Consider the following 23962-nt stretch of genomic DNA (forward strand, 5'->3'; position numbering starts at 1 on the left):
TTGCCAGTTTGGTGATCAGATAGAACAGGGGTCTCAAACAGGGTTTATAATATATTGTTAAATCTGAAATTAATTTTAAAATCCTGCTCGATCAATCCATGCAATTTTACATCATGTTTTCATAATATGAAACACCGAATATAATATAATTGTTTTTTCAATGATTATGTGTAATAGATGTATTATGGGGAAATTCAGGGCTTTGAGACCCCTGAGGCAGAAGGAAGGACAGACTCGGTGTGTGCGGACCTTTAGCTCCGCTGATGACGAGCCCCAGCTCAGCGCAGACCGACACACACACCACCTCGTGGTCGTGGCCCGTCAGGACGGCCCGTGGGGCGGGGTAGTCGCCTGGAGGAGAAGCCACAGGAACCATATTACATGACGCTCGTAAGTTACAACTACAAACTGTTGGTGTATTTGAACCTGTATGTCCACGTGCTATGATTTCCAACCGCCTCCAACAGAGTACAAGTACTTAGTTACTGTACTGGAGCATGTTTGTGGACCTTCGACTTTCACTCCACTACATTCCAATACAAAGATACTACTACTACTAAGATACTTTACTCTACTATGTATATTCCTATATTTTTTTACCTGTGCTGTGAGCATGCTGGACATACCAGTATAGTATTTGTATGGTCTTGCATCTAGGACAGAGTTAGTCTGCAAGTGGAGTTCAACTTCTCAACCTGCAATGATACTCTTTATTCATTATTCAAGAACTGCAATAACTCTGTCCTGTGGACGACTTTTACGACTTCTCTACTACATTTCCAACAGTCATTCTGCTTTACATGTAGTTAAAATGTATTCATATTTGTTTACATTTTGAAATATCTTTCACTGCACCTGTACAATTTTTCTAGTTGTAATCAGGATATACATGAGCACATACAGTAGTACTTTGTATGATTCTATACTTTTACTTAAATATAAATATTAATGTGGTACTTTAACTACAGTCATTTAGAGTCGGGGTATTTGCACTTTTACTGAAATAAATGTAAACTACGACACAAGCAGACAAACAAAATGGTGCCATCCCACTCGAACGGCGTAACGAAGCAGAGCTTTTACAAAATCTAGATCATCGTGCATCGTTCTGTACGACCACACAGCTTTCTCAGCATTTCTGTGAAAAACAACGACGACAAAAAAATGGATTGTGAAAATGTGTGTTGAGGGTGACACATCTGCTGGCGCGCGCGCTCCCTTTTTAATTGTCATGTAAATATGGGATGCCTGGCGACGGCAGCCGCCACTTGATTCCATCCCGTGTGTCACATGATTGATGACGCCGGGGGAGAGGTTAGTGAGGGAGGATCACGGAACCAGGATCCCTCCCTCACAAAGTGCTCCCGACGCCGGCACCAAAGCGTTATTATTCCATAAAAAAAGCACTATTCCACAAATGAGTTATCATGTATATTATTAACGCTCTCAGTGGGATTCAACACCGGTAACAGAAATTCAGGGACGGGCAAATTGCATCGAAATTAATTATGATACAAAAAAATCCCAAAAGGATTAAAATCAAGGAGAAAATACGACGACCACAAAAAAGCTGATACGACAAACGATTAAAAAAAACAGATAAAACGATGCTCCCAGCACCAGGGCCATTATAAAGCGATGGGAAGCGGTGATGATTTTCGGGGGGGGGGGAGGCCACATGGGCACAGACAATTGAGGTGTTTTCATAAACCAGTCGGATGTGTCAGTTGAATAAAAAAACAACAACAAAAAAAAAAACAACAACCCTATAATTAATAGAAAAAAAAATACATATTTTACACTCAATTAACAGTTCACTCCTGCCGCTGCGACCCAGAGGGGATCTGACAGCTGGTTGGACAGTGCTCTAACTTCTGTCACCTCTCCTCCGAAAAAAGTAAATCTGGAGCCCGAAAGGGGTCGGCGGAAAGAAAAGAGAACGAAGATTAATTAACAATTACCCTTTTTAAACCCCCCCCCCCCCCCGCGCCTCCGCCCAACAGCCCCGACTCCCAAACCTTGAGCCCCTTGCAGCGTAGCTCCCTGGATGGTGGCGCCCGCCGCCTGACGGTGGAGGTGGACGGTGGACAGGGGGGACGGGGGGGGTGATCGATGCGGCCTCAGAGACCCAGACCTCAGCCTCCCTGTCAGTCCCAGCACCCAGTGCACCCAGAGGGGAGGGTGGTGGAGGGTGGAGGAGGGGGCGGCTGAATGGGACATGTGTCAAAAAGGCCTCCGGGGGGGCGGTGAAGGGACCTAGTGCTGCTCACCTTGCACACAAAGGATTCAATCACCCTGCAACCCCCCCCCCCCCCCGCCCCCCAGGGAGTCAGCCGCCACAATTACCCGGCACAAACCCCCCCCCCCCCGCAGCAGTGCGGCGGCCGGAGTCTGAGAGGCGGGGCCGTGATTGAGCTGGAAGTTATTTTAATTATTACACATTTAAGACACGCGCGGACCTCTCCGGGTCGCGGGGGGTGAAATCGATTTCCAGTTCCGTGTCTGCGCGTGGAAGGAGCCGACCCCCCCCCCCCCCACAGCCCCCAGCCTCCCCGAAAAAAATAAATAAATACACGTAGCGGAGGAATAGGTGCTGAGATTCATCGCACGCCGGAAAGGTCCTTTAATGCGGTGGCTCTCAGTGTGGGGGGTCCGGGCACCCCCGGGGGTCCTTCAGCAGGTTCCGGTGCAGGTTCAGTAAACTTTGTCATCATTTCATTTGCAAGACGTGGTCACTATGAGAGAGCTACGCTGAGGCGCATTTCCATCCTAGTTTCACTCGCACCTCATGTCTAACTGGAGGAAATATAATCTCATCTAACAATTCAAATCCTCGCGGGCCGGGGTCCCAGAGACAAAATCCGATCAAATGTTGGATCAAATGGGATGTGTGGCCTAATGTGTATAGAACTGAGGCTCCTGGTCTGAAAAAGGTGTGGAACCACTGCTTTAATGTCAAGGGTGGAGAGGTGTTTGATGACGACTTGCTCGATGGAATCTGTCAAAATGCGTGAAATGACAGATACAAAATGACCGTTGTGAAAGTACCACCGTAACATTTCTACTGAAGTAAAAGTGTACGAGTACCAGTTCTGAGGTATTATGAGGAAAATGACTTTGATCACATCCAGTGTCCTCACATAACGGAGCTTATAATGAAGAAGAAGAAGAAGAGTCTTTATTTATCTTTATTTATCTTATTCTATGAAGTCTGACAGTGTAGACTACAACTGGAGCGTTCGTTCCTGTAGATGATGCTCATGCAGGTCCTGATGACAATTTACAAAAGAATAGTATAGGTGGAGTCATATGAAGGGACGAGACAACCTGATTGGTTCCTCTTGCTTTTTTGATAGAATATAAATCCACTGGATATATATATATATATATATATATATATATATATATATATATATATATATATATATATATAAAATAATGTGACTATGTAGAAATGTAGTAGAATGAAAACTATATTTGCTCTGAACTGTAGTAGTGTAAAATTCTCCAAAATGGAATATACTTAAATAAGTACAAATACTTCAAAAAAATACTTAATCACAGTACACAAAGTACTACTTTTTTTTAATTTCTAGAAATGGAAATTAAGAAATTGAGATTAAGAAAACCTTTCATCCTACATGTCCTTCCAAGCGGCTGCCGTCTGTGAGTACAAGTAGATTTAAGTATTCAGTTGTTTACAGTAACTGGTCATTATATCATCCGGGATAATATTGTCTCTCTGACGACCTTTGGGTGCCTGAAAGCCCTGCGCAGACCTCCATCACACTCTATTTTCATGCAGCGTCACCTCATAACCCGTGAAACACCGCGGCGCGGGCGTCAAGGATTCGGGGGGAGGTGAAAGCACCGCGTGCGTCTGCAGAGGACGGATCTGCTTCCTCCCTCCCTTTGTCTCCTCTCGCAAGGGAAGTGTGAGTGGTGTGAACACCAGGGGAATTGTGTTTCCTGCACCGAGAACACCGGCTCCATCGCCACCCGCTAATTGGACGCAACCAAGCCGAAATCCTTAATTAACTGTCTGAGCCGCGCTCAAGTTAATTAGAGAAGACTCGCACCTCAACCGGACTTTCCAGAATATGTCACGCTTGGAAACACAAGCTGCACTGGCAACCGAGAACACACACCGACCTCGGAACTGCAAAAACACATGCGCGCACAATAAGCAAGACACAAAGATGAACTTTTGCACAGAAGTACACACGCACGCACGCACGCACGCACGCACGCACGCACGCACGCACGCACGCACGCACGCACGCACGCACGCACGCACACACACACACACACACACACACACACACACACACACACACTAACTCTCTGATAACATTGTCATCCACAAACAAACTCCCCTGGTTTGGTCCCTGAGCTTTGCTCCGCGCTGATGGATTGTTTTGAACACAGCCAATCAGAGGCAACGAGGAAGTAAATGAGCCGAGCGTCAGGAACCACACGCCAGGGTCGCTCATCTTTAATGCCCCGACATCTGGAGACCCCCACTTGAAAGCGGAGCCATGCATCACATTACTGTATCGCAGTCCGTCAGCACATTCATTTATCCTCGGCCTGTCGCTCCCCATTAGTTAATTTCCAGGCTAGAAAACCTTTATAGTGCCACGGATCAAAGGAAGAATAAAACTAGTGCTATACAATTCAAAGTGGATAGGAAAAAAAAAATTATAATAATAAAAAAACCCCAATATATAAATATATATATATATATATATATACTACTAATACTCTCTTGTCCAACATACTTACAATCCACAACAAAGGGTATTAATAATAATAAATTGAGAAGTACAAGCAGGTATCTGGAGGCAGGATGTTAATGTGTCGGCATTAAGTGTGTGAGAGAACGAGAGAGAGCATGATATTAGGAGTGGACCCTGTCATAGAAATGTACGCCGAAAATTACAAAAAAAAAAAAAAAAGTGTTAAAAAATACTGGTTATATATGTTTAAAAAAAGACATACGATGCACATACAGTAGATCATTTATGTTAATTTTATTTTTTTCCCCAATGCCAGTGAAGGCGTACTCAGCTGGAAAATATCTTAGAGGGAGTCCACTACTAAAGAAAAAGTTTAAGAACCACTGCCCTGAGCTCAATACATGACTAAAAGGTGTTTCCGTTTATTTTGCCTTTTACACTTGAGTGATCGTAGTGATTCATCCTCAAAATTGAAATTGATTATTTTCAACGATTATTTAATTTTTTTAATTTGACAACTTTTGACGTTAAGGATTCACAATGGTTTATTATCTCCTATTTAGTCGTGGGTTCATTTTTAATATTTCCCTTACTTTAAAGTGAGGTCAGCTATGTTCTTTCTACTTTTATTCTTTATTTATTTTTATTTTTTTCCGACTCGCACTGTTCTGTCTACAAAGTGTTGTCATCTCATCGTGACTTCCTGTGTGTGTTCCCACTCACTGTTGTTGGGGTTGTCTCCGATGATGTGGTGGCGTCCGCTCCAGTACCACAGCAGCAGTGTGGCGTCCCTGGACCCCGACACGATGTAGCAGTCGCCCCCGATGTAGGACTCGGAGCGGGCGAGGCACGTCACCACGTCCCAGTGGCCAAACACGATCTGGGTCAGTTTGCCTGAGAGGCCAGAAACAGGAGGTGCCATGGAGAACAGCCCAAAAAGAAACACTGCGAGTCTGACTGCTATCCCGCCCAGCAACCCGGACAGTATTTAAATAAATGACACTAATGCTACAAGTTTAGTTCACTTAGTAGAGATAGGGTCAACCCCACCCTAACCCAAATAATTACAAGTTATTATATTATAAGAATATCTCTTCCAATTATCAAGACAGATTTGGTTGAATAATGACTTGAATTTTGTTTTTGTTTTTGTTTTTGATTTTGTATAAAAAATAGTTGCTTATACAACATTTAGTTGTGACCAGGCAATGTGATTGGATGAGAGACATTCCAGGAGTGTTTCTAATCACAGTGTAAAACTAAAAACTAACAGCATCACTCCACCACGCTTCCATTCATTTGATCAATTTAATTCCATTGCCAGATCAAGTACATTTTTCAGAACAACCTAACACTTCTATATTCTTTATAAGTGTAGCTTACGTATTTGTCTATAATAATAATAATCATAATAAAAATAAAAATAATTATAATAAATAAATAAAATACATATAATAATAAATAATTTTAAAAATGCTGTATAAAAGTAATATCATACTTGTGGTCGCACTATACCCTGGATATCTACAGCTCTCTACACGGCTCTGTGGAATAATGGATTCTGATTGGCAGTGAACGGTGAACAGTTTGGTTTGGGTTCACTACGTTGATACGATGTTCGCTTAGTTGCTGACTATTTTTCTTAGTGGAAGTCAGGAAAATGAAATTGCATATATTAAGTGTACATAATTTGACATATATTTTATTTTATTTTTTTGTGAATTATGCACTAACTTATGCACTAACTTGCTGTAATACCTGAATTTTGGATTTCGCCCAGGGATTAATATAGTATTATGTTATTTCATGGCGACGGCGGTTTAAGCTGCCATGCGCAAGGTGGCAGGGACGCAGGGTGCGTTTTTTTTTCTTTCATTCGGAAACTGAGAAACATAATTATGTGATCCCCCCCCCTCCCCACCCCCAGGCACCGTGACAGCGACAGCGACATGAAATGATGCGGCGACAGTGACGGTCCCGGCTTCTCCACGTGCGGCTGAGCAGCGCCCGCCGTACGACCGGCGCTACCTGTCTCTGAGGAGTACACTCGGAAGCTCTTGTCCCAGAAGCCGCACGCCAGGATGTAGCGGTTGTCAGCCGTCACCACGAAGCAGTGCGTGGTGATCTGGACGCTCTGGTCCACCAGGTCCGTGATCTGACGCTTGTTGCTCCCGGAGTTGTTGGCTGTAAACATAAAGAATGCATCGTCACAGAGGATAACTATGACCGCTGAGAGAAAATCACCCAAAGTATTTTGTTATCACCGACAATAGCTGGGGAGGAAGGCGTGTCAGGGTGTTGGGATCAGGGCCGGAGACCAAAAATTCAACTGATCCAAACGCTGATGATATTTTATGTTACATGAAATAAGTCCATGAAATTGAAATAATTACTTTTAATGAAAAGGATCTAGGTGAGTGAAAAGGAGAAGCTGGTTAGAAATGCAAACATCCAACGTGGATCCTTGCAGACACGGACAGAACAGTGCGAGTCAGAAAAGAGGAGGATACAGTGCAGTAGGTTAATTCTCGTCTTTGTCCGGTCAATGTGTGTTTTTTTATTAGATGGTTACTGCTCAGTTTGTTTCACACATTCCACAGCTGTATACGTCACTACGGTATATAACTGTACTGACCGATCAGGGCGTCCATCTCAATGGGAAGGTGGTGAGCTTGTTCCAGGGAGTATCCAGGTGCTCCTCTCAGACCTGGAGACACAACATCACTCAGTACATCCAATTGAGACACACGCACGCACACGCACACGCACACCCGCCCGCACGCACGTGCACGCCAACACGCGCCCGTACACACGCGCGTGTATGCTGCACACATCATTTGCACACACACCTGTGCCTTGGACAGAACTCACTCATTTCTGTGTGAATTCGTCACACTGAACTTCATCATGATTGACTCCATGTGTTTCTATGTGAAACGTTGAACACTAAAAACATTCAGAACAACTTTGGCTTTTTGCAGATTTCCGTCTGCGAAAAATAATAACTTTTGACAAATGGGATCCAAGGGCAATAATCAGAATGAGAGAGTGTTGCTGTGTATCTTCAACTGGAGTGGTTTGTGTCTGGGTCTAAGTACTTCTTCCACCACAGCAGTTCACAGTCCACATCCAAGCACAAGTACAACTTTAATGTATTTTAAACGTGTGTATTTGTAGATCCAAACACCTCCACGAACTGAAACATGTATAATGTATGGTATGATATTTCATCCATATCCAGCAACAATCAAAGTGAATGGAGCCATTTTTATCCCCCGACAGAGCATAGTTTCGGTTTCGAACCAGAGCAGTGTGCCCGGGAAAACATGGAGGCCTTATTACCTCGGCTATTCAGAAACTCCAGACCACATCCCTCCGCCCTCCCTCCCTCCCTCCCTCCGCCCTCCCACCATCCACTCCTCCGCCGCAGGTGTGTTCATTACGGCCCAAGCGGTGGGGCCCGCCGCCGGGTGTGACCGTGTTTCCACCGTGACAGATGGGGAAGTGTTAGGAGAATGCGGTGCAGCCCGGGCCTAATTTCCCAGTAACCGTTGCTCTGGCCCCGCCGACCCCGAGGTGAGGCTGGCGGCGGGGGCGTCGGGGGAGGGGGCTTGTGGGTAATGTTGTTCACACATGCCCGGGAAAAGAACATGTGGAAGCACTCACGGACGACTTACCTGAGAGGTGCGAGCGAGTCGGCTACAGCTCTATTAAGAGCAGCAAGCTGCGCTGCTTGTGGCCGTGATGAAGTGTTGTTGTTTTTTACTGCTGTGGTAGGTAGCACATGTGGCGAGGCACGCCCGCACACTCACACGCGCCCTGAGCGTGCGTGTGCGCCGTGTGCGCGCTGCACCACATGCGTGTGCACTGTCTGATGTGGTGTTTTTGTGAATGAGATGGTGTTGGGGCCGGATGGTAAATCATTATTATTAATATGTAAAGTTGTTGTCGCTGTCATGGTTTACAATTTCGTAGGCTACATAAATGATGATGAGAATATTTTATTGTTTTTTATTCAACCATATAGTTGAGCCTCATTTGTATCGTCTAAAGTAGGTTCAAGAATATTGATTGAAGACAGCAGCTGAAAAGTGGGGGAGTCCGTTTAATAGTTATTGTGGAATTCCCTCCCAGAAAACCTGAGAGCTCTTAATACGCTCTAATGTAACCTTCAATTGAGGTTGTGGTCAAATGACTATGGCAAGAGGGAAAAAGTTGATTATTTTTCTCTATTGTTTTTTTTTTTACTGTGGTTTTATTTCTGTTTTACTTTAATCTGTTGCAACTCCTGTTTTTTCTGTAAATACTTATGCTGAAGTATATGAATTATTATATTACAATATTCTGGGTTATTACATTATATTTGAGCAGATATAGTATTGATCTACTTTATATAAACTAAAAGTATGTGTATATAGTTCAGCTCAAGAAAACATAATTGTATAAAATTCCTAATTGTGATCAATTCTTCCATTATTATATCCCTTTAACGTGCATGTGTACGTGTGCACAGAGCACCGTCCCTCACCCACGGTGTTGTGCCAGCGGTTGACGGCGAACAGGCGGCTGCAGGTGACGGTGACCACGGCGGGCGTGGCCAGGTGCGGCAGCGTGTTGGCCGCCACGTGCGTCACCGGAGAGTTGGACGGGAACTTGAGCACCATAATAACGTCCTGCTGCATCTGGTCCTTGAACATCAGAGGGCTCTGCCGAGGGAAAGACTGGTGAGAAGAGGTGAGGAGAGGGAGAACGTCCGGGAGGACACGGGAGGGGAGGGAGGGAGGAGGATGATGAGGGGTACACAGAAACGGGCGGGGGAGGAGGAGGAAGAGGAAGGGGCGAGAGGAGACGGAAGGTAATGATGTAGAGGAGGGGGTGAGACATGGCGAGGAAAAGGGGGAGACAGAATGGAGACAGTGTCGGGGTCGGGAGGTAAAACGAGGTGCAGACACAGAGGAGAGCTGCATGCATGGGGGTGAAGAGGGAGGGAGAGAGAGAGAGAGAGAGAGAGGGAGGGAGGGGAGGGAGAGCAGGGGGAGAAGAGGTCCTCCCCCATAAACCCCCTGCCCAGTCAGGGTAGTCTAACCAGGGAGCTAAAGAAAGGGGTGAGTGGGCGCTGGGATGGGGGAGGACAGGTGGAGGTGGATGAGACGCAGGCGTGATGCACATGGATGTGAGGAAGGTTCATGTTGGAGTACAGAGAAGAACAGTAGAAGAAGGACGCACCCATATTTATTTATTTTGGTCATTTTGTATTTTTCGTTTTTTTTTTAATATCAAACACTAAGAAAAGTGTGTGTACATGTAATGACGTGATGCATCAAGTGTATTTTTTGATGTTTCCAATTATTTTCTACTTATGAACCAAAACCTGATGTGGGTGTTTGTTTGTAATGCTTTTTTTACTGGACCACTCCTTCCAGTGGATAAGCAGAGGTGGAGAAGTGGACAAAATGCTTTGCTCGGTTTCGACCCTCAGCGCACTCTGACACAGGCAGACAGATAGGTTCACATGTGCTGCAAGAAGGAGAAGAGAATTGAACTAAAAGGCCTCTGAGGGACGTGGCTGGAAAAGTTTCTTGCTGAGAGAGAGAGAGAGAGAGAGAGAGAGAGAGAGAGAGAGCAGTGTAGATAGAGGTCTTGCTGCTGTATTACCATCAGACAGGCCGGCAGGGGGCGCTCTTCCCTCTACCCTTCACCATCACACCAGAAACAGACTAACACAAACCACTGCCGCTCATAACTTGTTACAATAAGCTACTGTGAATAACCCCCTGGGATATTTGGAATTTCTGGAGTGCGTCCACATTTATTGTTCATTCATAATAAAATTGATAAAGACATTAAATCCAGCAATGCGCACACTACGTCTCTGTTGAGAATGCATCCAAACACACACACACATTCACACCAACACTGGAGCAATAGTGCAGAAAATTTTCCCAGCATGCCCTCTGCTCTCACCAGGTGCATGGCGGAGCTGCGTGGAGGATGAGGCTCAATAAGCAACTGAGATGGCGTCTGTCCAAAGCTCTGGATCTGTGCCTCTGTGGCCTGCAGGGGGGGGGGGCGAGAGGGAGGGGGGGGTGGAAAGAGAAGGACAGAGGGAGAGAGTAAGAGTGTGAGAGAAGGAGGCAGAGAGACATAAAGGGGACAGGGAGAGAGGGAGAGAGTGGGGGAGGGAGAGAAAGAGAGAGAGAGAGAGAGAGAGAGAGAGAGAGAGAGAGAGAGAGAGAGAGAGAGAGAGAGAGAGAGAGAGAGAGAGAGGGGGAGAGAAGGAGAGCAGAGCTGTCACAATCAATATGCATCAAAGTGATGGGTCAATGCGTTACTTGACAATGCAAGCAAATCCTAACTCCGTTGTGGCTCTGAGGGAGGGGGTGGATGGGCGCAGGGGTGCAGGGGGAGGTAAAGGGGGCGCACACTGAATCCGCCCGGGCGCTTCCCCCTTCCTTCCCTCTCCCCCGCCTGCAGAGTCATCCAAGTGTTAGTATGGAAGAGACAAGCCTTTTCCTATTAACATGCTTCAGTTAACCATTCCCATTTCCAGGCGCAGGGGCCTCCAGTGCACAGAGCCTAACCTGGAGTGACGTGCAGCCAGGACTGCGGCACGCCGGCCCCGCCGCTCTGATCTCATTGTGCCTGGAACAAAGGGAGAGTGCATGTGCGCGCACGGACGCACGCGCACAGGGGCGCACGTGCGTGCAAACACGTGGAAACCTGGAAGCACGCAAACGCAGACCCCCGCACATGCATCAACACAAACTAAAGGTATATACACAGAATTTGGGGGGGGCCTAAAAGGTGTGAGCGTACCTTGATGGAGGGCGGTTTGCAGGTTTTGGAATATGAGATGAAGGACAGATCGAAACAAAACAGCTTGACGAGAACCATGTAGAACCACCGCTAGGCCAAGCCAGAGACATAAAGCCTTTCGTCTGCCTTTACACTGAACCCGGCAAACGGCAACACCAAAGTCCCATTCATTTCTACGGAGAGTGGGAGACCGCATGCGAAAAGCTCAGATTTTCACTTCGACAGGAAGCCACCTTTGCCCAGTATGTTTAGCTATACTTATTGGAACTCATGTGCAAAATCATTATCTTATTATTTGGTGGTCATTGGCCTTCATCATATTTACTATATTCCAAACTCTCACTCTTTATTGTGCTGTTGTGCCGGAGAAGACGCCGGGGCAGACGGATCGAGCATCATCACAGACGCAGTTGGTGCAAAACATAGTCACATGCACTGCAACAGCCGCCAGAGGGAGGAGTTTGAAGAGCCGGATCCGTTGTCGGATTCGGTTTAAAGGCAACTTAAAAGGTCTCTCGCTCTCGGTTTACAGGGTGTGGAATATGTGTTGAAAAACAGATTGCTGTTCAGAAACACAGCAGCTTGACTAGAAGCACGCAGAACAATGACCACGCAAAACAAGACATGAGGCCTACACTCCCGGGGGGGGAGATCGACATTTCCTCCGGTGAGGGAGGGAGCGGGGGAACGAGGTGCTGGGCCAACTGTAACCACAGCGCTCCACGGTGGGAGTGATTGATGTGACTGAAGCCACTTCCACCATCAGAGGGGAGCTTGTAGACGTCCGTCAATGCCACTGCGCACAATGGAACATACATCCTTCAGCCTCTTTTGCCCGCCTGCCTGCCCCGCTGGCTGACTGGCCGGCCGACCGGGCCGGCTGCCTCGCTCTCTTCCCCCCACTGCCTGTTCACATGACTTAGCATCAAAAGCCGCCATTGGCTAGCACATGCCACGGTGTGAGATGTGTGGCCGGAAGTGTGGAGGTGGTTCTGCATGGGGACAGGCCACCTGCAAACACCAAAATACACCCCGCAGCCCCACCCGACACTCCCCGCTCACAGCACACCAAAAAAGGGAGTCCCCCGGTCATGCACCAGTGAAAGTTTCCCCCGACTTCGGCGAAGCAAATCTGGCAACCATTATGTGTCAGTCAGTGTTTCTCTCCGGAGCCGTCTGTCAAGCAATAAGCGACTGACATTATAGCCATTTAAGGTTAGTGTGCGGGGTGAGGGTCACGACGTTCTGTGAGAGTAACGAAACTCGATACCGAGATCAGAAAGTGCTGCGAGGGGCCATGTGGAATACATCACCATATTTCTCCTGACCACTCAAATCCAGAAAGGTGTGCGGCAGAACCGTGGACGACGCATAACGGTTTTGAAAGCCTTGACCCAAAACAATCTCCACGAGCAGACTGGGAGAAGGGAGGGTTTGTGCGTGTCTGTGTGTCGGGACCGGGAGGTAGCGACAAACTCAAAGTATCCACTGTTTTGTTTTGATAATGATACCGTACGTTGCATTGACGCCGGTAAAGATAATTAGACAATATTTTGGGGACGGCTAGTGCATTCATGAGATATTTACACACAAGGAATATTTGAGAATCAATCAGCCTGGTGTGTGTGTGTGTGTGTGTGTGTGTGTGTGTGTGTGTGTGTCTGCAGTGAGTGGAGGTTGTCGTGTGTAGGGTAGACCTGCTGAAGGTTAACTGAAGAACGCGCTGTTCTGCCGCGGAGCGATCAAAACGAGCCAATACCTCTGAGGTGCTCCAACACTAATCCTGTCGGAGGGGTGTCAGAAGCATCTCTCTATCTGGAACCGCCATCTCCAGCGTTTAACAGGCAGTTCATTAGTTTCAGTCACTTCAAGCTCTGCTTTTCGGCTGATAAGGGACACTTACTGCCACAGCCATCTGTTTGATCCCCCTCCCGCCACCTCTTTCCTCCGAGCAACAAGCGCCTCGCTTGGGCGAGCGGCAAACATCCATCATCATCGTAACACGCCGCGCGGTGTGTATCTGTCTTTGTTCCCCTTTCCCTCCTGGCTAGAGTGGAAGGCTTCAGAGGTGAGTGGGCACCGTGCAGCTCTGTCTGTCTGCCGAGGTGACACTCCGATAGAGAGAGAGAGAGAGAGAGAGAAAGAGAGAGAGAGAGAGAGAGAGAGAGAGAGAGCGAGAGAGCGAAACCCCCACCCGCGCCCGCACACCCGCATACAAGCAAACGAGCGGCGTCCTCCGGCGCGCCCATGCGATGTGAAGCAACCAAAACAACTTTGTCAGACAGAACGCGGACGAGGCCTCGCTCGGCCTGCTGAGGCATCCTGACTCACGGTGACCCAAACCCCGCGATGGGAACCGAGGAGGAAATGCAGCGCAGCGCCTGTCAACGGGGAACAAAATCCCGCCTGCGGCAAATTACACAAGACTAATTACTTAAGTCGAGTGCTGCTCGTATGAATGTGATGTTGAAGAATGCACAGGCACTTAAGCGCAGGTGCTCACGGTATGTACGTTCACCGCACGCACACTTAACATACACGTTATTTACATACAGTACTCCCACATTCTTTCTTCAGGCTTTTTTTTCTTTTTTCTTTCCATCCCACGCTTAGTTTCTATCTTTCTCATTTCCAAAGCGTGTAAAAGCCGAAGGCGTAAAGCCTGATGACCCAAGAAAGCCTCTTCGTATCACGCGATGGAAATTTGTTAAGAGATTAACATTTCTATTCAGCAATAATTGTAATCCTTCAGTGAACATCCTGAGGGTGTTTGCTGAGTAATCTCCCTGGAGTTGACATCCTCACTACTGTTCGTCTGAGTGGACCAGTATGTCTCAATAGGTCATCACTGACAATGAATTTAAAAACATTTCCCACACTGTGCCTTACATATGAAAGGACTTTTCCATGGCTGAACTCCATTTTAACACTCATGATGGTACGTTGCTGCTATACAGACGTGTAATGCTGTTTTCTGTAACCTCTTTATCATTCGGGATTAATTGTCATCTACTGTTTATAACTTTTGAAATACAAATTCTTTCACAACCTCCGTGCTTCATTCATATGTCATGTCTGACGTATTTGTGTGTGGAACACCTGCCACACCCCACCCGAGTGGTGTTTTCAAGGCGACACCAGGACACAGGCTTTTATTGTAGAGAGTGGGCAAGGTGAAACAAGCCCGGAGCAGATGGACAACAAGTCTTGATGTGTGTGCGTGGGGATGGGGGTTTTACCTGTTGCTCATTGATTACTCTAACGAGCAACAGGCGTACGGCCACCCTGTTTCTGGGCCCAATTACCTTGACCCTGGACAGGTGTGGCTGCTGAAACCGCACAACCCCCAAACCCCAAACGTTACTTGCACTGTATGAAGACTGTAGCCTCAGCTGTACTTTTACGGTGCAGCCCTTTCTTTTCACTGCAGATGCTGATGGTGGAATAGCAACAGGATTTAACCACACACCTCAAACAGGTGGACGATGATTGCCGATGTCACTTATTTTCTCTATTGACCAAAAGTAGGCCAGTTGCGCTATACTTCCTTTGTTCTTAAATGGTTATTGTGCCCTATAAAGTATTTCTAATTCGTCAGCAATTTAGGCATTGTGAACTACACTCAAAAACACCAAATGAAATAAGCTCCAGTCCCATTACACCCTGCTGCTTTGACATCAAGGGAACGATTCAGGTCAGGGTTCCAAAGTCTTCCGATGGCTCGGCAGGACCCTTCTTCCTGTTTGTTACCCTCCGTTAGGCGGTAATGTTGCTTGGTAATGGTGCTTTTAACAAGGAGGCAGCGTTTCCGCTGCACCGGTGCATAATTTGTCTGTCCAGGGCTGAGTGACACAGCGGGGTCCGAATCAGGGGTTCGCTGTCATGTTTCCCCGTACAAGGGAGGCTGTCAGGATAAGCGTGGAGGTGAAGGTCTGCTGTCCCGGCAGCGTGCCCACCGGAGCTGTCACCGCGCGCCCCCCGCCGCCACCAGAAGGAGAGCGGCACGTCGGGGGCCGTCGTCATTTTTAATCTGACACGAGGAGGGAAAAATGATCCGCTATTATGACCCATAATTTATTGTTATTTCAAACGTCAGTGATTGCGGATCACAAATGGCAGATCTGCGTTTCCACCTGTCACACTCAGGCTCCGACACCCTGGAGCCGTCTCCAAATCTGAGCCGACTTCGCCGGGACATACAGCGGGTGTGTTCCCCCGCTCAGCCTCATCGGATCAGACAGGCGGCGCAAACTCTGGCCGGGTTTTGGGATGGGAAACAGCCTCCACTGTTACTTAATATTTATTTCCCCATTGCACACCGTGTACATGGTTATTCCCTTCTGGATACTGCACGTACATACATATGTTCAATTTCATATAAATGACGCCATACCGCGGGCGGGGCAGGATTATTTATTTTTTATTATATTCTTAATCACTGAAAAAATAAAACGATTAAAAGAAGAATTGAAATAAGGAATATACTAAAAAACCTAGAGAAGAAAAGTAAAATAGGCACGTTGTGTGTTTCTGGTTGCTGCTCCGTTCACTCCTGTCTCTCCTTCTCGACTCCCCCTCCCCGACACACACACTCCGTGTCTCTCATTGGCTGCAGCTCGCTGCCTCACTCCGGACTCGACCCCGACACGACCAGATATTAAACCTATTTGATATTTCGCCGGCATCTGCGAGCGCGCTACGATTTGCCTCCGATCTGGGGCTTTGCTCGGCGATCTCCAAAAACCTGTCGGCGAGTGTACATTAGTCTGAACTGGGCCTAAGGTGATGAGGTAGTGATGTATCCATGGGGATTTGGATGGGGGAGATTGAGGGTCATAAACTGTGCAATGAGTGCCAAGCAGCACTTGCCTTGAACATATCAATTAAATGACTCTCACCCAGGTTGTAGTTGAAGTTTGCATATTTGTATTTTTCAACCCTCATGAAGGCTTGGAGTTGCTTGGGCTTGGACATGGAGGACAATGTCTGAGCAGCACTGGCCAAATTTGTACAATTACTTTTAAATGCAAAACAACCAATATTCAAATAGAACGATACTTAAACAGAAAATCAATTTCCTAGAGAACATATATATATATATATATATATATATACATATATATATTAACACTACTGCATGCCTGTATGGGTCCTTCCTGCTCACATAAAGGTCGCATTGTGGTTTAAATATTTGAGGTTCTTTGGTTCAGTGCATGAAAGAAAAGCTCTTGGAGTGAAAAAAATTGATTTCAGGTATGAAGGCTCGTCTTCGTTACTGCTCATCACAGCAAAATCACACAAGTTAAATCAGCTGAGCTAATTCTTCCTCTAGCAAAAAAAACCCCCCAAAAAAACCCCCAAACCCATCACATATCATGGTAGTCAGTTCAATGACTGGCCACAATTAGGGAGTCGGTGTCTGGTTGGCTAATATGCAGCTTACCAACATTACTGTCAGCTCTCATGGTGAGCAGGGCGGCAGGCGGCGAGAATTCCCTGACGAGATGCAAAAAAAAAAAAAAAACCCCAAACAAAACAAAACAAACCAAAAAAAAAAAAAAAAAAAGCCATCTTCTGAGGGATGATGAAAACCCAAGCTTTGGCAATATTGTTTGATAATTAGATCTGCTGCAGGGGATTTGCATAGTGGTCACTTGATAAATAAAGGCACCCCTGGAAGTGACAGTATATAAATGACTTGTTTTGCAGACAGCAGATGGTGAGTATCACAAGGAGAGAGGAGCCGCTCCCGAAAAGCCCCACAATGCACGCCAGCTGCTGCAGCCGCTGCGGCACAATTAAGCCGTTCGCATGTACTGTGGAGCCGGCCAAAGACACCACTTAATAGACATTCAATTAATTAGTTAAGAACGAGAGGATTCACTCCCCCCGATATTGACCAAGTGACCCCTGATGATTGATCAGAGAGCTGTAAGCCACTCGCCTGTATTGATCTGAAAAAGAAAGGGCGACGTCACTAATACCAAGCAGCAGAACGGGAAAAGCAACACAGTAAAATAAAAAGAAACATATCTATCCAAAAGTGTTGTGGGAAGGACAAATATTGTAAGATTTATATGTATCTGATTTACTGGACCTGAAACTTTGTCCACACATGATGCCACCTGAAAACCGGCGCAGGAAAGTCATTTAGTATTTGTGAAAAAGGTTTGGACACGCATGCCGTACTCATTCAAGAGTCTTTCTTTATTTTCACTGTTTCGTACATTGCAGAATACCAGCGATGACATCACACCACACATACACGTGGTATGATGTCACCAAGATTTTGGACTCTTCAAAGTGGCCACACTCTTTCCTTGACGACAGCTTTGCCGTCTTGGCGCTCTCTCCACCGGCTGCGTGAAAACCTTTCGGTTTCCAGGGGCGCCAAAAGTTCATTCATGGAATTTATTACCTTAAAAAATACAGTAAAAAGCCAGATTAAAAAAAGGACAGTTATTATGAGGAAAAGGAGTATTATTTTGAATGCACTGAAGTAGCCCATGCTACTGCAAGAACTGCTTGAGGACATGGAGAGACGAGCGGAGGCTCGCTCGGGGCCAAGAACCACGAGCGACGGACGTGACACCGGCGGGGATCCGTCCCTTTGGTCCAACCGGATCCGAGATTCTCGGTTCTGACCGCCGTGTCTTGGATACGGCAGAGGACTGCGGCGCCGTCTGCGATTTATTTAGGATTCGAGGGCGAAGCTGAAGCAGCACAGCTCACACCTCATTCTGCAGGGATCCGGCGTCCCATCTGGTCCGCGCTGAGTGGGACCATCATTTGTATTGGTTTTGTTTTGTTTTTTTCCCCCGACGGGACAGTTTGGAGGCTGCGTGGAAGGGGCTGTTGGACCGGGAAGGAGAGGGGAGCCCCGCGTCAGGCGGCCCGGGCCTCCGCAGTCAGCCGCCCCTCAACCCGTTTCAGACGGGTTTGGGAGGTGCCGGAGCGCAGAGCAGAGGAAAAGCTGCCGCCGGCGTGCGCGGGAACCCCTTCGGTGCTGTTAGAAACGCATTCCAGGTGAGAGAATGCCGAGTAGCGTGGCCACTTTGAGGAATCGAAAATCAAAAATATATTTCGATTTTTTTCAAACCCCCTTTTTGGGGTTACTACATCATTCCCGATGTGTATCGTTATTATTCTACAATGTAGAATCAGAATGAGAATTATTTTATTTTGCCAAGTATATTTGCACACACAAGAAAAGCAACTTGGTGAGGTTGGTGCATAAAAGACAAAAAGCAATAAAGGCAAAATATGAACATTATATTGAACAATAACAATTAAACAAAATATTAATTGACAAATATTTAAACACTAAGTTTTAATAAGAACAATAAATTATGTAGGCTGTGAAAGGCTGAGAGACAACGAGAGGGCTGGAGGCTGTGAAATGGATATGAAGCATGAACACCATTATCAGAATAAATATAAATATAGATTTACATGTGTGCATGTACATGCATATTTGTATTGCACACAGAGACACAAACAAAGAAAAACACTGAATGAGTAGATGTGTCCAAGCCTTCGGCTGTATACTATATTTCAAAGTATTTCAAATATCGATATTTTTTAATCTTTTGCATTTCTAACACAGTCACGACACTTTATTTGTTTATCTTCATCCACCTTATAGACCTTTACTTTTATTATGTAAATTTAAGAGTAAGTAATTCCCCATACTTTAGCACGCTGTGTGAGCCGTCTCGAGGCTGTTTCTCCCGCAGGTCATGTCTGCACGACACGGCAAAATGATTGACAGTTTTCGCGATACGAACTCTCCTGGATCGCATGCCGGGACAGAGACAGACAGGAAGTGGAGGACGTGTGTGTGTGTGTGTGTGCGCTGAATCAGAAGAGGGGGGAGGGGTGGAGGGGTGGTTGTGTGTGTTGGCGAGCTGGCACACGTGCACGGCGCTCCCACCTCTCGCAGCGAGGGGTCGCTGATGCCGTCCAGGCCGACAGAGCCCTCGTAGGTCAGCGGGTGGAAGACGTTGAGGGCGCGCACCGCCTCGGGGCCGCGCTGCTTGTAGCCGAAAATGAGGTCGATCCACTGGTGCAGCTGACACGACACAAAGTCACTTTCCAGGGCCTGTCGGAGGAGCACAGGGCGGTGAGCGGCGCGGCGCAACGCCAGCAGACGCAACGCCAGCAGACGCAACACAAAAGTGCACGGCCACAAAACGGTGAGCTTGTCTCGAAACGTGCTAATCTGCATTATTATATTACCAACTGATTGTTGTAAAGTTAAAAATAAAATAAAATAAAAATAAAATATATAAAAAATACAAAGATATGCATTAGAGATAGTATAGATAGATGTAGCTACAGATCAACAACACTAGGCAATTATAATAGCAGCAATAAACAGGACACCTAAAAAAACAAACCTCTAAAAATAAACAAATAATAACATTTGAATTCTGACAAAAAAGGGGGAAATAGTGCAAGTTTGCATAAATATGTATAACATGCACAAATACTGTGGGGAGAAATGGTGTTATAATAAGAAATAAATAATAAATACATGTAAAAATCACTGAATGCATGTATATTTTTGTCCAAAGGGAGAGATGATGCTTTCGCGCTACAGTAATGCACTGGAGGTCTGGACGTTATTGACGTAGAGTAAAAGCCCAGTCAAGGCTCATGGATGGGACTCCTGCCAACTATTCTCATTCGTCCTTCTATGAAGATTACGACCTGCGCTCAATCTACGCGTACAATGGGAGCAGCTCCGCACGGCGGCGCCCTCAACGCGGCACTGGGAATTAGGACGATAAAGCAATGAAGGTAGGAAAGGTTTTTACAAGCATCAGGAGGAGCGCGCCGCCATTTTTTTTTCCCCTTTTACCCGTCGACCGCACAACGAGGAGCTTTTGTGCGGATAAACTCGAGGCGCCGCACCGGACGGCGCGGCGACCCAACGCACCTCCCCTGCCGTGTTATGGTTGCGAGGCTCTGCTGGAAGAATTTACACCCCTCCCCTGGCGTCAGGGAATAGCAGCCATTACCCACGGAGCCGGCTCCAGCACACAGGGGCTGAGCTCCCCACAGGGCATATCACGGCAATTGAAAGTGGCACATGCAAAGATGGGAAGTGGGATGGAGAACACAAGGGGGAGGGGGGGGGAGGGAAGCGAGAGGGCGATTCACTGACAGAAATGAAATCATACAGGGAGCGAGAGCGTGCGCGAGCAAGAGAGGACGACAAGACCAAAAAACGGAGGCAGAGGACGATGATCATCGTACATCCTTTCACCCCACCCCCCGTTATTTTTCATCTCTCTCTCTGCGTCTTGTTTTTCGCCTCGTCTCACAAACCGCCCCCCGCCCCCGGCCCCGTGCACTGCAAAAAAAAAAAAAAAAAGCAGGATACTACTTGGATCAGGCAGAATTCAACGGTTAAAAAAAAAAAAAAATGAACGTGATTAGATTTGGAGATAATGCCGCTCTCATCTTATTAGAATTTAAATTGTTCTTCCAGGATGTGAAGCCTCAAAACGCCTGCTCTCATCCCAAAACAAATTATTCAACTTAAATGATTACATATAATTAGTCCCGTGGATAAGAAAGACGGCCTGAGACGCATTTCTACCGAAGCAAGCCGAGTAATCTCCGACGCAATTAAACGCCGGATTTCTGGCTCGTGATGACTCAACTCTGGCGTGATTCGGGTGGTGCGCCGGGGTAGAGGGCGGAGCGCCGGGAAAGGTCACCTCCGTAAGACTTCCCCTCCGATCCCTGCACTGTCACTCTGCCGAAAAGGTCAAGTGTGTTCCCACAGCCGGGCTGCCTGCCTCCACCTTCCCCTCCGCCCCACCCCCACCCTCACTCCAACCCCCTCCATCCCCAACCCCCTCCATCCCCAATCCACCCGCCTCCAACCTCGGGCTTCACACCCCGAGCACAACTTTTAGTCAGGTCAAGAGAGTTTGATTTGGACTCAATTTCCGTGGTGTGTTCTCAGTAAGGTCATATTACATCATAGGTCATATTACATCATAGGTCATATTACATTTGCCATCAAATTTTTTTTTTTAAATAAAAGTCATTAGCAAAAGCAGAATTCAATCCACATGAACAACATCTACACTGTCGCTCACGCACGTGGTGAACATCACATGTACAATCTGCACGATGACTGGAATATGTGCAGGGTTTAAACGGCTGCTGTGTCCATCTCTGATGTCACACTGAGAGACCAAAGTATGATGCGAAACGTCCAATGCGTCCGCACTGAACATGTCACCATATTAAGGAAAAACCACGGAGGTTTAAAAACCGTGATTTACTCCGGGAGCAAGTGGATTGATCACTTGTTTTGTTTTGGGGGAAAAAAAAAAAAAAGAAAAAGAAAATGAAATGATTTGTGGAGATTTTTGGCAGCAAACTGTTCCGGGAGCTCGAGCAGTAGTCTCCAGGACTGCTGGGAATTATGGGCCACATGTTAATAGCCAGAAGGGAAACACACGCGCGCGCGCGCGCACACGCACACGCACGCACACACACACACACACACACACACACACACACAGTAGGAGAGTCCCCTGCCCACTGCCAAATCATGATGGATGAGTCCCAGCATTAGGTAACATTATAGGGCAGACTCACTGGTCCCGTCCTTTAGTGACATTACTGGGGTCGCGAGTACAGTGTTAGTATTGAGCGGCGCGCTTTATTAGATGCTTCATGAATAAGTCAGACAGACATGGTGTGTGTGGGTGCGTGTGTGTGTGTGTGCATAAGTGTGTGTGCGTGTGTGTGTGCGTGTGTGTGTGTGCGTGTGTGTGTGTGTCCATTGCATCTGAAAGCCTCACTGGATAGATATACAAGGTCATCCCAGTTTGCTGGACTTGTAGACTTGGCTCCCTCCAGGTATTGATGAGTACTGTGTGTGGAGAGATGCTGGACGGCAGAACCATGTAGTGTTCTGTGTTCTACTGTAGAATGTACGTTAAAAAGAACGAAGATGGCCTCAAAAAAAAAAAATATATATATATATATATATATATATATATACATACATACAGAAATACATATATACAGTATACTGTACATCTGCCTTCATTTACCATCCTGTTGATCCGCACAAAGTCCTCTGGTTTGCTGGCCCAGGCCGGCAGGTCCACGTCGCTCACCGCTGTCCTGTCGTCCCGGATCCCCAGCTGGTAGACGCTGCTGTTGACGAACATCTCGGGGAGGTAGTAAAACTCAGGAATCAGCTCCTAGACGGCACAAGGGGAGGAGGCCGAGGGTGAGGGAGGGAAGGAGGAGAGAACAAAGGAGGGAGGGCAGCGATGCCCGCGCTCATCCACGTGACGGACGGCGGCACCGTCCACCGGGGAGAAGCGCATCCACGGGAGAGAAGCACCATCCACCGGGGAGAAGCGACGTCCACCGGGGAGAACGAGAACAACGCTGAGAAGGGGGGGGGGACCCGGGGGCGGTGACACAAACGAGCTCCACAGCGGGGCCCCAGCCGTCCGTGAGAGGTGCTGGCTCGGTTATTCACCCGCGAGGTGTTTGCCGTGTTAAAGCAAACTGGCCTAACCCTCTGGTCGCGGGGCTGCGGCAATGAGGTCAGGACCCGGGCGCGGAAGGAGAAGGAGCCTGTCCAAATGACCCCCCCTCCCTCCCCCGGCGGGGCGGCGTGATGAAAGACAGGGGCAAACGTTTTACCTGGGGCTGAAAAGAACCATCATTCCTGAAGGAAGCTCTACTTTCTCAAGAGCACCCCCCCCCCCCCCCGAATGTAAACCACTGCTTTGATCTTGGCCCGAATTAGCGAGTCTGCGATGCCTCAGTGAGGCATGTGCACACCAGGAATGCTGCCCCTCCGTGTGCTCCCCCGTCTCTGTCCTCGTTAGGAACCATTTAAAAAACATTCAGACACGAGTACGGACCTGGGGCCGCGCGGGGCCCCCGCGGACACCTCAAGCCCGTGTACCGAGCTTGTTTTATGAATGCGGCGTTTGTCACGTCGGGTCGTACTCTGGTTTTTTTTTTTTTTTTTTAACGGCGCTTAGGGGGCACATAGCCTGTCGGGCGTCCGTAAATCACCTGGATTGGGGGGCCGCGAGTCGATGTGACACGGTACAGCACCGTAAAAACCTCCCGTCTGCTGTTGGTTACGTTTCACCCTCTGAACAGCACAAACAGGCCTGAAAGGAAGTCGAAAAGGCCCCCCCCCTCGCTCTCCCCATCTCACTAAACCTCGCGCTGTAACTCACCCGCCCGCCGCCGGAGCTGCCAGCTCCCTTTTCAAGCCCGCCTCCCATGGCAGCCATTAATTCTGCAACAGCATCGTAATGGGCGAACAAGTCAATCAGACGAGCCTCCGCCGCTTTACACCGCGTCACCTTAACGACACGTTAGTCACAACCTGCCACCGGTGG

At 47.5% G+C, this 23962-nt stretch overlaps 1 protein-coding gene across 1 annotated transcript in view; it reads right to left on the reverse strand.

Moving 5' to 3' along the window:
* nbeab (neurobeachin b) overlaps positions 1 to 23962 on the reverse strand; it is a gene marked incomplete at both ends in the record, with an annotated part of 275893 nt that overhangs the window by 4714 nt on the left and 247217 nt on the right. The window contains 8 exons of the mRNA XM_080007466.1: positions 250 to 351; positions 5463 to 5633; positions 6768 to 6923; positions 7375 to 7446; positions 9268 to 9460; positions 10704 to 10793; positions 19489 to 19656; positions 22640 to 22792. Of these exons, the coding sequence (XP_079863592.1) occupies positions 250 to 351; positions 5463 to 5633; positions 6768 to 6923; positions 7375 to 7446; positions 9268 to 9460; positions 10704 to 10793; positions 19489 to 19656; positions 22640 to 22792 (1105 nt within the window). The remainder of the gene's footprint in view (positions 1 to 249; positions 352 to 5462; positions 5634 to 6767; positions 6924 to 7374; positions 7447 to 9267; positions 9461 to 10703; positions 10794 to 19488; positions 19657 to 22639; positions 22793 to 23962) is intronic.

This window comes from Zeus faber (genome assembly GCF_960531495.2).
Source record: "Zeus faber genome assembly, chromosome: 9".
In the NCBI taxonomy this organism is placed as follows: domain Eukaryota; kingdom Metazoa; phylum Chordata; class Actinopteri; order Zeiformes; family Zeidae; genus Zeus; species Zeus faber.